We start from the raw sequence: 13,527 nt of genomic DNA on the forward strand, positions 1-13,527 counted from the left end.
AAGATACAGAAATTTACATTCCAAAAACATTATAGCCAAGGGGCTTCTCCTCGAATGAAAGTCAATCCAGCCATCTATGATGCTCTAACTGAAAAAGCATTGCATTGCAGCCTGTTTTGCATGGACAGCAATTAGGCCTTAGCTCCAGAAGTACCTTGGTAGACAAAAGGAGGGTAGAGGGCCAGGTAGAGACACATGTAGTTATGAAGTCTATGCTCTCTCATTAAAATGCATGTTTTTAACTCAATCTGCCCCATGAAATGTGTGGTGGGGAGTTCGTAGAGTAGATTTCAGAAGCCTGAGGAGGTGGCAAGCTTCTCGTTTAAAGTCCACCGTCTGCTATAAAAGGTGCTCAACAACTTTCCTCTGGAAGCTTGCCTCAAATGGGGGAGGCAAAATAAAATAGACCAGTCTCTTAAAATGCCATTCACACATTGGCGGCGTCCATTTCCAACTAAGACAGCCATGCCCTTTCTACAACCTCGACTTCCTAGGTGGAGAAAAGGCACCAGACATCACCAGGAAAGACAGTGTCGAGTGTCAAGGCCCCTGTGAAGTATGCAGTGTGCAAATAAATCGGTTAATGGCTGAAAAGCTAGCATGACACGGCGCTACTCTCCAAGACCAAACGCTCTGAGCCGACAAGCTGGCTCACCTCAGCCCCGTGAAACCATCAGCCATAGGTCAAATACCTGCGCCACAGATTCTCAAGCCCAGTGGCACAACTTACCTTGCACTGTCCCGAGACACAGATGGCTGTGCCGTTCTGATCACAGGGGGTGCCATCAATGACCTTCTCAGCTTGTCGCACGTAGAAGCGGTAGCCGGTTGCTTGGCAGTTCAACTCGCACTTCCGATTGCCCTTTACTATAAAAAAAAAGAAGAAGAAAGATGAGGTATGGGTGACCTCAGCTCTGTAGAGTCAATCCTCACTCTTCCACCTATTTTTATGGAGATAAAACTTCACATAACCTAAAATTAACTGTTTCGACCAAAGTGGGGTGAGTATTATTCATAAGATTGTAGAACCAACAGCCACAAAAAATTTTAAAACAGTTTTCATTACCCCAGAAAGGAACCTCATGCCTGTTAGCTCTTCATGTTTCTTCTTCCTCCAGAGCCTGGCAGCTACCAATTTTCTTCCTGTCTGTTCTCAAGTATGTCTTACAGTTGTGGAAAACTGTTAGCCCCTCCGCATTGGACAGTCTGGGAAGGAAAGGACTTTTTAAAGGTCTCACCCCTATAAATAAAATTTCTTTTACACACTACCATGATTTTTTATTGTTGTAGTTATAGTCTATGAATTTGCAATTTTGGTGAGCGTATAATTTTTAACTTTGCTGCCTTTTCTTGAACTTAAAAGCTACACGGAGACTGGGGATATGATCACTTGGTAGAATTCTTGCCTAGCAAGCATGAGACCCTGGGTTTGAGCTCTAGCATAGCATAAGTAGGACATAGTGGTACATGCCTGTAATCTCACCACTCCAAAGGTAGAAATTCAAGGTCACCTCCGTGGTTACACAGATTGCTGGTTAGGTTCATCTGGGAAGAGGGAACCTCAACTGAGAAAATGCCTGCACCAAATAGCCCTACAGGCAAGTCAGTAGGGCCTTTATTTTCTGACTGATGGCTGATGAGGAAGAACCCAGCACACCATGGGCAGTGATGCCCTGGGCAGGTGGTCCTGGACTATCCACAAACCCAGCCTTACAGAAAGTACTAGAAGGAAATCTCTAACCCAAGGGAGTTAGTTGCACCCATGAAAACAAAAGCAACAGATAACCTCATACCAGCCAGCCCCAAAGAAGGGAAACACACTAAAACACTACCACCAAAACCGAACAGAAATTAACAATCACTGGTCGTTAACATCTCTTAATATCAATGGACTTGATTCACATATAAAAAGACATAGGCTAACAGAACGCATATGGAAACAGGATCCATCCTTCTGCTGCATACAAGAAACACACCTCAACCTCAAAGGCAGACATTACCTCAGAGTAAAGGGATAGGAAAAGATTTTCCAATCAAATGGAAATAAGAAACAAGTAGGTAAACCAGGCGGTGGAGGCACACACCTTTAATCCCAGCACTCGGGAGGCAGAGATAGGCGGATCTCAGTGAGTTCAGGGCCAGCCTGGTCTACAAGAGCTAGTTCCGGGACAGGCTCCAAAGCTACAGAGAAACCCTGTCTTGAAAAAGAAAGAAAGGAAGGAAGGAAGGAAAAAAAGAAAGAAAGAAAGAAAGGAAGGAAGGAAGGAAGGAAGGAAGGAAGGAAGCTTAAATCGCATATCAAACCCCACATACTAATAGCAGGAGACCTCAACACCCCACTGACGGAGGACTCTCATTGGCTAATAAAGAAACTGCCTTGGCTTTTTGATAGGGCAGGATTTAGGTGGGTGGAGTAGACAGAACAGGAAGAAGGAAGTGAGGTAGATGGCTCAGACAATTGCCCCGCCTCTCATCTCTGGGACAGTCGCCATGAAGCCAGCCACCAGGTCAGACGCGATGAAGCTCTGGCCCAAGATGGATGTACGCTAGAATCTTTCCGGTAAGGCACCACTTCGTGGTGTTACACAGATTATTAGATATGGGTTAATCAAGATGTGAGTAAGAGACTGAAACTAATGGGCTAGGCAGTGTTTAAATGAATACAGTTTGTGTGTTGTTATTTCGGGGCATAAGCTAGCTGGTGGCCAGGAACCAGGCGGGATGAAAAGCAGGCCTGCCCACAGCTCCTCACTAACCCCACTCTCACCAATGGACAGGTCTGCCAGACAAAAACTTAACAGAGAAATAAGAGAACTAACAGATGTCAGGACTCAAATGGACTTAACAGACATCTATAGAACATTTCACCCAAACACAAAAGAATATACCTTCTTCTCAGCACCTCATACAGCCTTCTCTAAAATTGACCACATACTCGGCAACAAAGCAAATCTCAACAGATACAAAAAAAAAATGGAATAATCCCCTGTATCTTATTGGACCACCATGGCTTAAAGTTAGAATTCAACAACACTAATCACAGAAAGCCTACACACTCATGGAAATCACAGTGTTCAATTGAATCACCCTTGTGTCAAGGAAGAAATAAAGAAAGAAATTAAAGACTTCCTAGAATTCAATAAAAATGAATTCACAACATACCCAAACCTATGGGACACAATGAAAGCAGTGCTAAGAGGAAAGTTCACAGCACTAAATGCCTACATAAAGAAAGTGGAGAAATCTCATACTAGTGAATTAATAGCACACCTCAAATCTCTAGAACAAAAAGAAGCAGATTTACCCAGGAGAAGTAGATGACAGGAAATAATCAAATTGAGAGCTGAAATCAATAAAATAGAAACAAAGAAAACAATACAAAGATTCAATAAAACAAAAAGCTGGTTCTTCGAGAAAATCAACAAGATAGACAAACCCTTATCCAAACTAACCAAAATGCAGAGAGAGAGAACATCCAAATTAACAAAATCATAAATGAAAGGGGGATATAACAACAAACACTGAGGAAATCCAGAGAATCATTAGGTCGTACTATGAAAACCTGTACTCAACAAAATTGGAAAATGTAAAAGAAATGGACAATTTTCTGGATAGGTACTACATACCAAAATTAAATCAGGACCAGATGAACAATTTAAATAGACCTATAATCCCTAAAGAAATAGAAGCAGTCATTAAAAGTCTCCCAACCAAAAAAAGCCCAAGGCCAGATGGTTTCAGCGCAGAATTCTACCAGAACTTCAAAGAACAGCTAATACCTATACTCCTCGATTGTTCCACACAATAGAAACAGAAGGAACACTGCCAAACTCTTTTTATGAGGCTACAGTTACCCTGATACCCAAACCACACAAATATTCAACTAAGAAAGAGAATTACAGACCAATCTTACTCATGAACATTGATGCAAAAATTCTCAATAAAATACTGGTAAACCAAATCCAAGGACACATCAAAAAAATCATCCAGTATGATCAAGTCAGCTTCATCCCAGAGATGCAGGGATAGATCAACATATGAAAATCTGTCAATGTAATCCACCATATAATAAGCAAAGAAAAAAACATATGATCATCTCATTAGATGCTGAAAAAGCCTTCAACAAAATCCAACACCCCTTCATGATAAAGGTCTTGGAGAGATCAGGGATACAAGGAACATATCTAAACATAATAAAAGCAATATACAACAAGCTGACAGAGAAACTCAAAGTAATTCCACTAAAATCAGGGATAAGACAAAGCTGTCCACTCTCTCCATATTTATTCAATATAATACTTAAAGTTCTAGCTAGAGCAATAAGACAACAAACGGAGATCAAGGGGATACAAATCAGAAAGAAAGAAGTCAAACTTTCACTATTTGCAGATGATATTATAATATACATAAGTGACCACAGAAATTCTACCAGGGAACTCCTACAGCTGATAAACACATTCAGTAATACAAGGATACAAGATCAACTCAAAAAAAAATCAGTAGTCCTCCTATATACAAATGATCAAAGGGCTGAGAAAGAAATCAGAAACATCACCCTTTACAATAGCCACAAATAACACAAAATATCTTGTGGTAACACTAAGCAAAGAAGTGAAAGACATGTATGACAAGAACTTTAAGTCTTTGAAGAAATAAACTGAAGAAGATATCAGAAAATGGAAAGATCTCCTCTGTTCTTGGATAGGTAGGATCAACATAATAAAAATGACAATCTTACCAAAAGCAACCTACAGATTCAATGTAATCCCCATTAAAATCCTAACACAATTCTTCATAAACCTTGAAAGAACAATACTCAACTTCACATGGAAAAACAAAAAAACCCAGGATAGCCAAAACAATCCTGTACACTAAAGGAACTTCTGGAGTCATCACCATCCCTGACATCAAGCTCTATTCTAGAGCTGCAGCAATGAAAACAGCTTGGTATTGGCATAAAAACAGACAGGTAGACCAATGGAATCAAATCAAAGACCCTGATAATAATCCAGACCTGATTTTTGACAAAGAAGTTAAAATTATACAATTGGAAAAAAGAAAGCATCTTCAACAAATGGTGCTGGCATAACTGTATGTCAACATATAGAAGAAAGCAAATAGATCCATATCTGTCCCCATGCACAAAACTCAAATCAAATTGGATCGAACACCTCAACATAAAGCCAGCCACACTGAACTTCACAGAAAAGAAAGTGGAAAGAAGCCTTGAATGCATGGGCACAGGAGACTACTTCCTAAATATAAACCAGTAGCACAGACACTGAGAGCAACAATTAATAAATGGGACCTCCTGGCACTAAGAAGCTTCTATAAAGCAAAGGACACAGTGAATAAGACAAAATGGCAGCCAAATGAATGGGAAAAGACTTCACCAACCCCATATCAGACAGAGAACTGAACTCTAAAATATATAAAGAACTCAAGAAACTAGACATCAGCCGGGCGTTGGTGGCACACACCTTTAATCCCAGCACTCGGGAGGCAGAGGCATGTGGATCTCTGTGAGTTCGAGGCCAGCCTGGTCAATAAGAGCTAGCTAAAGGATAGGCTCCAAAGCTACAGAGAAACCCTGTCTTGGAAAAACCAAACCAAACCAAACCAAACCAAACAAACAAACAAACAAAACTAGACATCAAAATACCAAATAATCCAATTTTAAAATGGGGTACATATCTAAACAGAATTCTCTACAGAAGAATCTCAAATGGATGAAAGACACTTCAGGAATTGTTCAACATCCTTAGCTATAAGGTAAATGCAAATCAACATGACTCTGAGACACCATCTTATACCAGTCAGACTAAGATAAAAAATACTGATGATAGCTTATATTGGAGAGGATGTGGAGTATGGGGAACACTCCATCATTGCTGGTGGGAACACAAAGCCATACAGCCATTTTGGAATTCAGTATGGTTGTTTCTCAGAAAATTGGGAATCAATCTACCTCAAGACCCAGCAATACCACTCTTGGGCATATACCCAATGGATTCACACTTATACCACAAGAACATTTGCTCAACTGTGTTCATAGCAGTGTTATTTGTAACAGCCAGAACCTGTAAACAACCTAAATGCTCCTCAGCTGAAGAATGGATTAAGAAAATGTGGTACATTTACAGTGGCGTACTACCCAGTGATAAAAAAAAAAAAATGACATCTTGAAATTTTCAGGCAAATTCATGGAACTAAAAAAAAACACATCCTGAGTGAGGTAGCCCAGACCCAGAAAGACAAACATTATATGTACTCACTCATAAGACATAAAGCACTCATTAGACATAAAGCAAAGGATAACCAGCCTATAGTCAACAAACCCAGAAGCTAGGTAAGAAGGAGAACCCTAAGAGAGACAAACATGGATCCCCATGGGAAAGGAAAATAGACAAGATCTCCTGAGAAAATTGGGAGTGTGGGGGGGGGAGCAAAGCGAGGGTGGAAAGGGAGGGGAAGGAAAAGGGAAGGAGAGAAGGGGAGAAGAGAGGAGAACATAAGGGAATGGGATGGCTGAGATGGGGGAAGGACAGAGAAGGAGAACAAGGAAAGAGATATCTTGGTTGAGGAAGTCATTACGGGGCTAGCAAGAAACCTGGCACTAGAGAAATTCACAGGAATCTACAAGTATGACCCCAGCTAACATCCTAAGAAATAGTAAAAAGGATGCCCAAACTGGCCTTTCCCTGTAATCATTGATGACTACCTTAATTATCATCATAGAACCTTCATCCAGCAACTGATGGAAGCAGATACAGATCCACAGGTAAGCACTGGGTCAAGCTCCTGGAGTCCAGTCAAAGAGAGGGAGGAGCGATAATATGAGCAAAGGGGTCAAGACCATGATGGGGATACCCACTGAAACAGCTTACCTGAGCTAATGGGAGTTCATTGACTCTGGACTGACAGCAGGGAAAACCTGCATAGGACCAAGGCCCTCTGAATTTGGGTGACAGTTGTGCCAGCTAGTGACCTGGCTTTATCCAGGATTTATCCCTAGTACTTGAACTGGCTTTTTGAATCCCATTCTCTTTGGAGGGATACCTTGCTCACCCTAGATATAGCGGGGAGAGGACTTGGTACTGCCTCAAAGTGATATGCCAGACTTTGGTGACTCCCCATGTAAAGTCTTACCCTCTCTGAGAAGGGGATGGGGGGTGAGGTAGGGGAAAAGTGGGGGGAACGGGAGAAGAGGAGGAAGTAGAAACTGGGATTGGTATGTAAAATGAGAAATGATCAATTTTAAATTAATTAATTAATAAGAAAGGCAACTCAATGTGATCCTGGAGAGCAAGCCAGAAAGCAACCTTCTCCACAGTCTCTGCTTCAGTTCCTGCTCTGAGTTCCTGTCCTAACTCACCTTCAACACAGAGTATACTGTGAAAATCAACCCCTTTGTCCTCAAATTGCTTTTGATCATGGGGGTCTTTAGTACAGCTACAGGAAGCAAACCAGGACACATAGTGAGTTCGAAGCCTGCTTGGGCCACGTGAAATCTTGTCTTACAAACAATAATAAATAAAAAACAAACAAAAGACCCACATGGTTACATCATTTTTATGCTCTTAAGTTTGTTTGTTTATGTGCGTGGGTGTGGATGCAGACACACGCCTTTCCAGAGAGATGTAAGTGAGGAGGGAAGACCTAGCCCAGAATTGGGGGGCATCATCCTGGGCTGAGGCCCTGGACTGGATATCAAAGAAGCAAAGGAGAAAGTGGGCTGGGTGCCAGCCTTCTGCTCTCCCTGTGTCCCGACTGTGGACACCATGTTACTAGCTGCTCTGCACTCTTTCCCACAATGGTCACCTACACCCCAAGCAACAGGCAAGGACAAAATCATCCCTTCCTAAGTTGGTTTTATCACATATTTTCGAGGCAGCAACAAGGAAAGAAACTAATCCACGCTTTCGTGTCTTCTCATCTGTCACCTGCCAACAGCATTCCCTACGTCAGACTCTTTGTACTTTTGTCACCTTACACAGGACCTGGTACACAGCAGATGCTCAGTGTGTGCTAATTGCATAATGTGAAACAGTCTCGCTGTTCCCAAAAGAAAAAAATTTATATTTCACATCTAAAAGAAACAGCCAAGCCAAACAATGATTTTTTTCAAACTGGTTTTTGAAAGCAATATAAATTCCATGCTTAGTCACAGGCAGCAGGTTCAGGGTCATGCCTCCGTTGAAAACCCAGACTACTGGATTTGGTAATACTGGCTTTTTCCTATACAACACAATACATCATATTTTCCCTAGAGTGGCTGCCTGCCTGTCACAGCAATGAACTTCCTTCTGTTCCACAGCCACTAGATCCTGCTAACAGGAAAGGACGGAGGCTCTGGGACCACAGGGTTCAGAGAAAGTCGAATCCTTTGTGAGCACTGGGATGTAGCTTACAAGCCCAGAGACTGCTTTCCTGCTTGGGTTGGAAAACTAACTTCACAGAATACTGAACACCAAGATGGACATATCTCTGGGAATTTCCCCAAAACCAAATCATTTTTATTACTTTAAGAAATCTGGAGGTTGAGGGGACAGCTGGCAGGTGTGAGGCACTGGGTTCTGGATCCAACACAGAAAAAACGGGTGGGGGGGGGGTGTAGGTGGGCAGAAGCAAAGGAGTGCAAGCCAGAGCAAGGCTCGTAGCCTGGACACTACACCTGAGTGCAGGGACCACAGTGGTCAAAGAGGATGTCAGATCCCTTGGAGCTGGAGCTACAGCAGTTGTGAGTCACCTCACATGCTGAGAGCTAAGGTCGGTCCCCTGCAAGAGCAGCATGTACTCAACCGCTGAGCATCTCTCAGCCACATGACTTTTCTGATTTTATTCCATTCTTCTGGGTCCTCACTCTGTGAAGAGCTAGCCAGCACCATCTAGGTACTGCAATGTTTTTTTTAAATCTGAGACAGGGCCTTCTCTGTGTAGCCCTTGCTGTCCTGGAACTCGTTCTGTAGGCTAGGCTGGCTTTGAACTCACAGAGATCTGACTGTCTCTGCCTCCCCAGTGCTGAAATTGCAGGTGTGCACTGCCACACCAACTACAATTTTATTTCTTGGTATTTGCAACCACATTCTACAAAGCTACTTGGAGAATGTCCTGCCTAGTTTTATGCCAACTTGACACAAGCTAGAATTATTTGAAAGAAGGGAAGCTCAATTGGAAAAATTCCTTCATAAGATCTGGGGATAAGGCATTCTCTTAATTAGTTATTGCTAGGAGAGGGTCCAGCACATGGTTGCTGTTGCCATTTCTGGGATGGTAGTCCTGGATTCTCCCTCTACACATTCCCACCCCCACCATCAATGCCTGAGGCAGGTGGGAGGGCTAGCCCTGAGGTCATCAGAGCAGTAGAGCTGGTCCTGTCCCTGACTACCACTCAGGAGAGAGGGCCCTGCCCCTCAACCCAGGCAGCACAGAAGAGCCAATCCTATTGGTGGAGGTGTGGGTGATCCAGTCCTGAAGTTGTGAGCATGGGAAAGCTGTCCCCATTACTCCTCTGATATGTGAAGGCATGAGCTGGAGAGATGACCTCCCCCTTCCCCCACCCATCAGCACGTGAGGGAGGTGACAGAGCTGTCCCTGCCTTTCACCAGCTGCAGTATTGGGGAGAGTAGTCCCATGCCTCACATGGACAACACAGTAGCACTGGCCCTGAAGTTGTAGGTGTGGGAGATCTGACCCAGGATAGGAAAGTCAGAGAACTGGCCCCCCACCCTTGCTCCTTGCTGCAGAGGTTAACTAGCCAAGGCAATGCTGGAGAGCTAACCTAGGCTAACCAATCCTGCAAACAGGCCCAGAACCAGGGTTATGTGTTAGTCCACCCCAACATTCACTCTATCTGTGATCTGCTGGGATACAGGGGAAGGGGAGGTTGGCGGGTGTCAATCCTGTGGACCCAGGACCAAAGGATCTTGATGACACAGGGGAGCAAAGGTATATCCAGGAAGATGCTTTTAATCCCAGCACTCGGGAGGGAGAAGCAGGGGGATCTCTGTGAGTTTGAAGTCAGCATGGTCTACAGAGCGAGTTCCAGGACAGGCTCCAAAGCCACAGAGAAACCCTGTCTTGAAAAACCAAGAGTCCCAGTGAGGGCCCAGCATCGATGGTACAGCAGAAACCAGAAACCAGAGGTCCTGAACCAAACTTATGGTCCTTTGCGATAAACGCCTGCATGTAAAAGTGCATGGATAAAGGGTTTACTGCTTGACCCACTGTTACACGGCAACGTCCACAATGAGATTTTCCCCTTCTTCCCCCCTTTTTCTATTAAATTGTATTTTATTTGGAAGGGGGAGATGGGTGGGATCGGTAGACATGATGTGAAAGACACAAAGAATAAATGAAAAGAAAGCTAGAAAAGTAAATAAATATTTAAGAAGAAAAGAGAGGAAGGAAGGGAGGGAGGAAAGGAGAAACAGAAAGAGAGAAAGAGAGAGACGGGGTAGGAGAGAGACAGAGACAGAGACAGAGACAGAGAAGCTGAGCAGATAATGGGAAGCAAGCCAGTAAGCAGCATCCTCCATGGCCTCTGCAGCAGCTCCTGCCTCCAGGATCCTACCCTGTGTGAGTTCCTGTCCTGACTCCCATCTGTGATGAACAGTGGTGCAGAAGTGTGAACCAAATTAACCCTGTCCTCCCCAGGTTGTGTCTGGCCATGGTGTTTCATCCAGCAACAGTCACCCTGACTAAGACAGAGAAGGGGGAAAAACAGGAGAATGTTAAATATGAGACAGTTGGGACAGAATCGCCAAATGGAAACAACCCAGAAGGATGGCCTCAGGCCTGGACTCATTCTCCCTACAGCTCCAACCCGGCACTGGGCTAGACCCCTGCTCCTGCGGCTTACATGGTGACCCCTTCTTCTCAGATCTGCACCCTAGAGCTCACGTGACTTCCTGAGAATACCACCTCATGTCCTGCTGCCTTGGAGAACAGCCTAGAGCTTCTGGGCAGATTCCACCCAGGCTCCTCTGCTCCCTGCATGCATATATATATATATATATATATATATATACACACACATACATATATATATACATATATACACACACATATATACATATATATGTATATATATGCATATGAATGCATGCACATATGTATATATATGCATATGAATGCTATATATATGCATATACATACATATACATATATATATGCATGCATATATATGTATATATGTGTGTGTGTGTTACACCCCCACACACACTGTACCCAGTGCCTTTCCAGTTCTAAACGAGGTATTTATTTTAAATCGGTGAAGGGCTCAGAAGGACGTCTGGGAAACAAGAGGCCGATATCATTCTTATTTCTCTCTCTGGAATAGAAGAAGTATAATTTTAGGACTGTGGAGCTCAGTGGCTGAGCACATATATGTTTAACATATGGAGATCCCAACACTCAATCCCAGCACTACTAAAAATAAAATATTGCAGTTCCGATACCGGGCAGTTTCTCTCCGAGCAGATTCGCCATAGATTAATAGTGTAGGGAAAGAAGAAAAATTCAAAAAAAAAAAAGGAGTCACCAACTAGCAGCTGCAGATTAAGTGCCAATGGGCACACATTTCTTTCCCACGTCCCTCCTGCCTGTTCCTCCCCGTCTCTGTTCTCCTCTGTTTCCCAATGCTCCCCTGGTTCCCATGGAGAGCCCTTGACTCTTTACCCACGAGAAGAGTGGCTCTGGGTTTGTCTGTGGTGGTCCCTCAGCACCAGGTATCAGTTGGGAACTTGCTGAAATGTAGATTCTTCAAGGAGGTTCCCAGACCTCCAGAGGGTAGAACCCTGGGGGTGAAGCCCCATCCATCTCCAAGTTTTGGAGCCACTGTTCTCAAGAACTGTCAATCTGGGGACACATCTGGAAAGTGATGAGCAATCGTGCTTAAGCCCGCGGTGTCCAGATCCCACCGCTAAAATGAAAGATAATCCTGGGTGGGGTGGGAGCTGCGTGGTGGAGTACCTGCCTGGCACAAAGGAAGCCCTGGCTCTGTCTCATCACCACAAAGGGAAAAACTGCAAGATAATATACCCAAAGTACAAGCATACTCTTTAGCTGCAGTTAGGCTATTACCAGGAATCAGAGTCCCTGGCATTAAAAAGTCCCCTGGTGGTGCATGAGCTAGCTTGTTGGAGCCCATTCCCTATGGTGGGATGCCATGCTCAGCCTTAGTGCAGCAGGGAGGGGCTTGGTCCTGTCCCAACGTAATGTGCCAGACTTTGTTGACTCCCCATGAGAGCCTTTACCCAAGGGCTGGGGGAGAGGCAAGAGGGGTGGAAGGAGGGATGGGAGGGAGAACTGTGGCTAGAATGTAAATTGAAATTTAAAAAATTTAAATAAAATGCATTCCAGGCTAAAAGAAAAAGAAGAAAAGAAAGTCCTCTGGTCAGGAGAGAAGTGCTCACAAACATATAAGAAGATCTAGACTATTTAGAAAGAGCAGCCAATAGCCGAAGAACTGACCTACTAATACATCTGAAAAATTTAAATTACTTACTGAGCTCTATCTTCTTGGAAAGTTCCATTGGCACAATAGTTTTGCTTCTGTTTTTTGTTTGTTTGTTTTTTAACTAATAAACCCAGAGCTGGAGAGATGCTCAGCCACAAAAGCATGAGAACCTGAGCTTGGGTCCCAGCACTCACTTAAAATCTGGGTGTCTATAACTCCAGTGATGAGAAGGAAACTCCTGGCTCACCGGAGTTCCCCACCAGGCGGTCAAACCAATCACGACACTCTGGGTTCAGTGAGAGAGCCTGTCTTAAACCAACCAACCAACCAACCAACAAACAGTGAAGAGGTAAGACATCCAGCATCAACCTCTGACCTCTGTGCACTTACGTATTACACACACACACACACACACACACACACACCTGATACAAATACACCAGATACAGACACATAATATATACTGTATATTACATACAAACTCAAAAATACAAAGACAAGAGAGAAGGGTTAACAGTTGCATTTCAAAATCCAGGAAACAGAAGTTCCCAAGAAAGCAGGTCTTAACTTGGAATTGGAGTTTAGCAGTTCAGAATCTCCAGGGGATGCTTTAAAAAGAGGGGACAGTGGGGACCTGCAAACATCATTCTGTAGTGGGGATTACGAGTGGTGGCTACACTTTCCAGGACAGCTGCCTAATGCTCTGGAAATCAACCTGCACACAACACAATTCAGATGCTGGCAAAGACATCTAGGGTGGCTATCTTCTATCTTTTTGGGGGTGGGGTGTTGAGACAGGGTTTCTCTGCATAGCTCTGGCTGTCCTGGAACTCACTCTGAAGACCAGGCTGGCCTCAAACTCAGAGATCCATGTGCCTCTGCCTCCTAAGCACTGGGATTAAACATGTGCACCACCACACTTGACTTTGGAGTGTCACTATCTTAATGGCTATCTTAATTCTGGACAAAATGGACTGTTGTAGAATATTAAGATACGTCACATTTGTTTATGCTGTAGAACATTTTGTTTAATGATGCAAAGATGTGTTGTATTCTTTTATGTTGCA

The 13,527-nt window shown here is 43.6% G+C and overlaps 1 protein-coding gene across 1 annotated transcript in view; it reads right to left on the bottom strand.

Moving 5' to 3' along the window:
- The window catches only part of Thsd4 (thrombospondin type 1 domain containing 4), a 573,246-nt gene that overhangs the window by 286,148 nt on the left and 273,571 nt on the right, over positions 1-13,527 (bottom strand). The window contains exon 7 of the mRNA XM_038322684.1: positions 731-867. Coding sequence (XP_038178612.1) covers positions 731-867 — 137 coding nt within the window. The remainder of the gene's footprint in view (positions 1-730; positions 868-13,527) is intronic.

This window comes from Arvicola amphibius, chromosome 3 (genome assembly GCF_903992535.2).
Source record: "Arvicola amphibius chromosome 3, mArvAmp1.2, whole genome shotgun sequence".
Lineage (NCBI taxonomy): Eukaryota > Metazoa > Chordata > Mammalia > Rodentia > Cricetidae > Arvicola > Arvicola amphibius.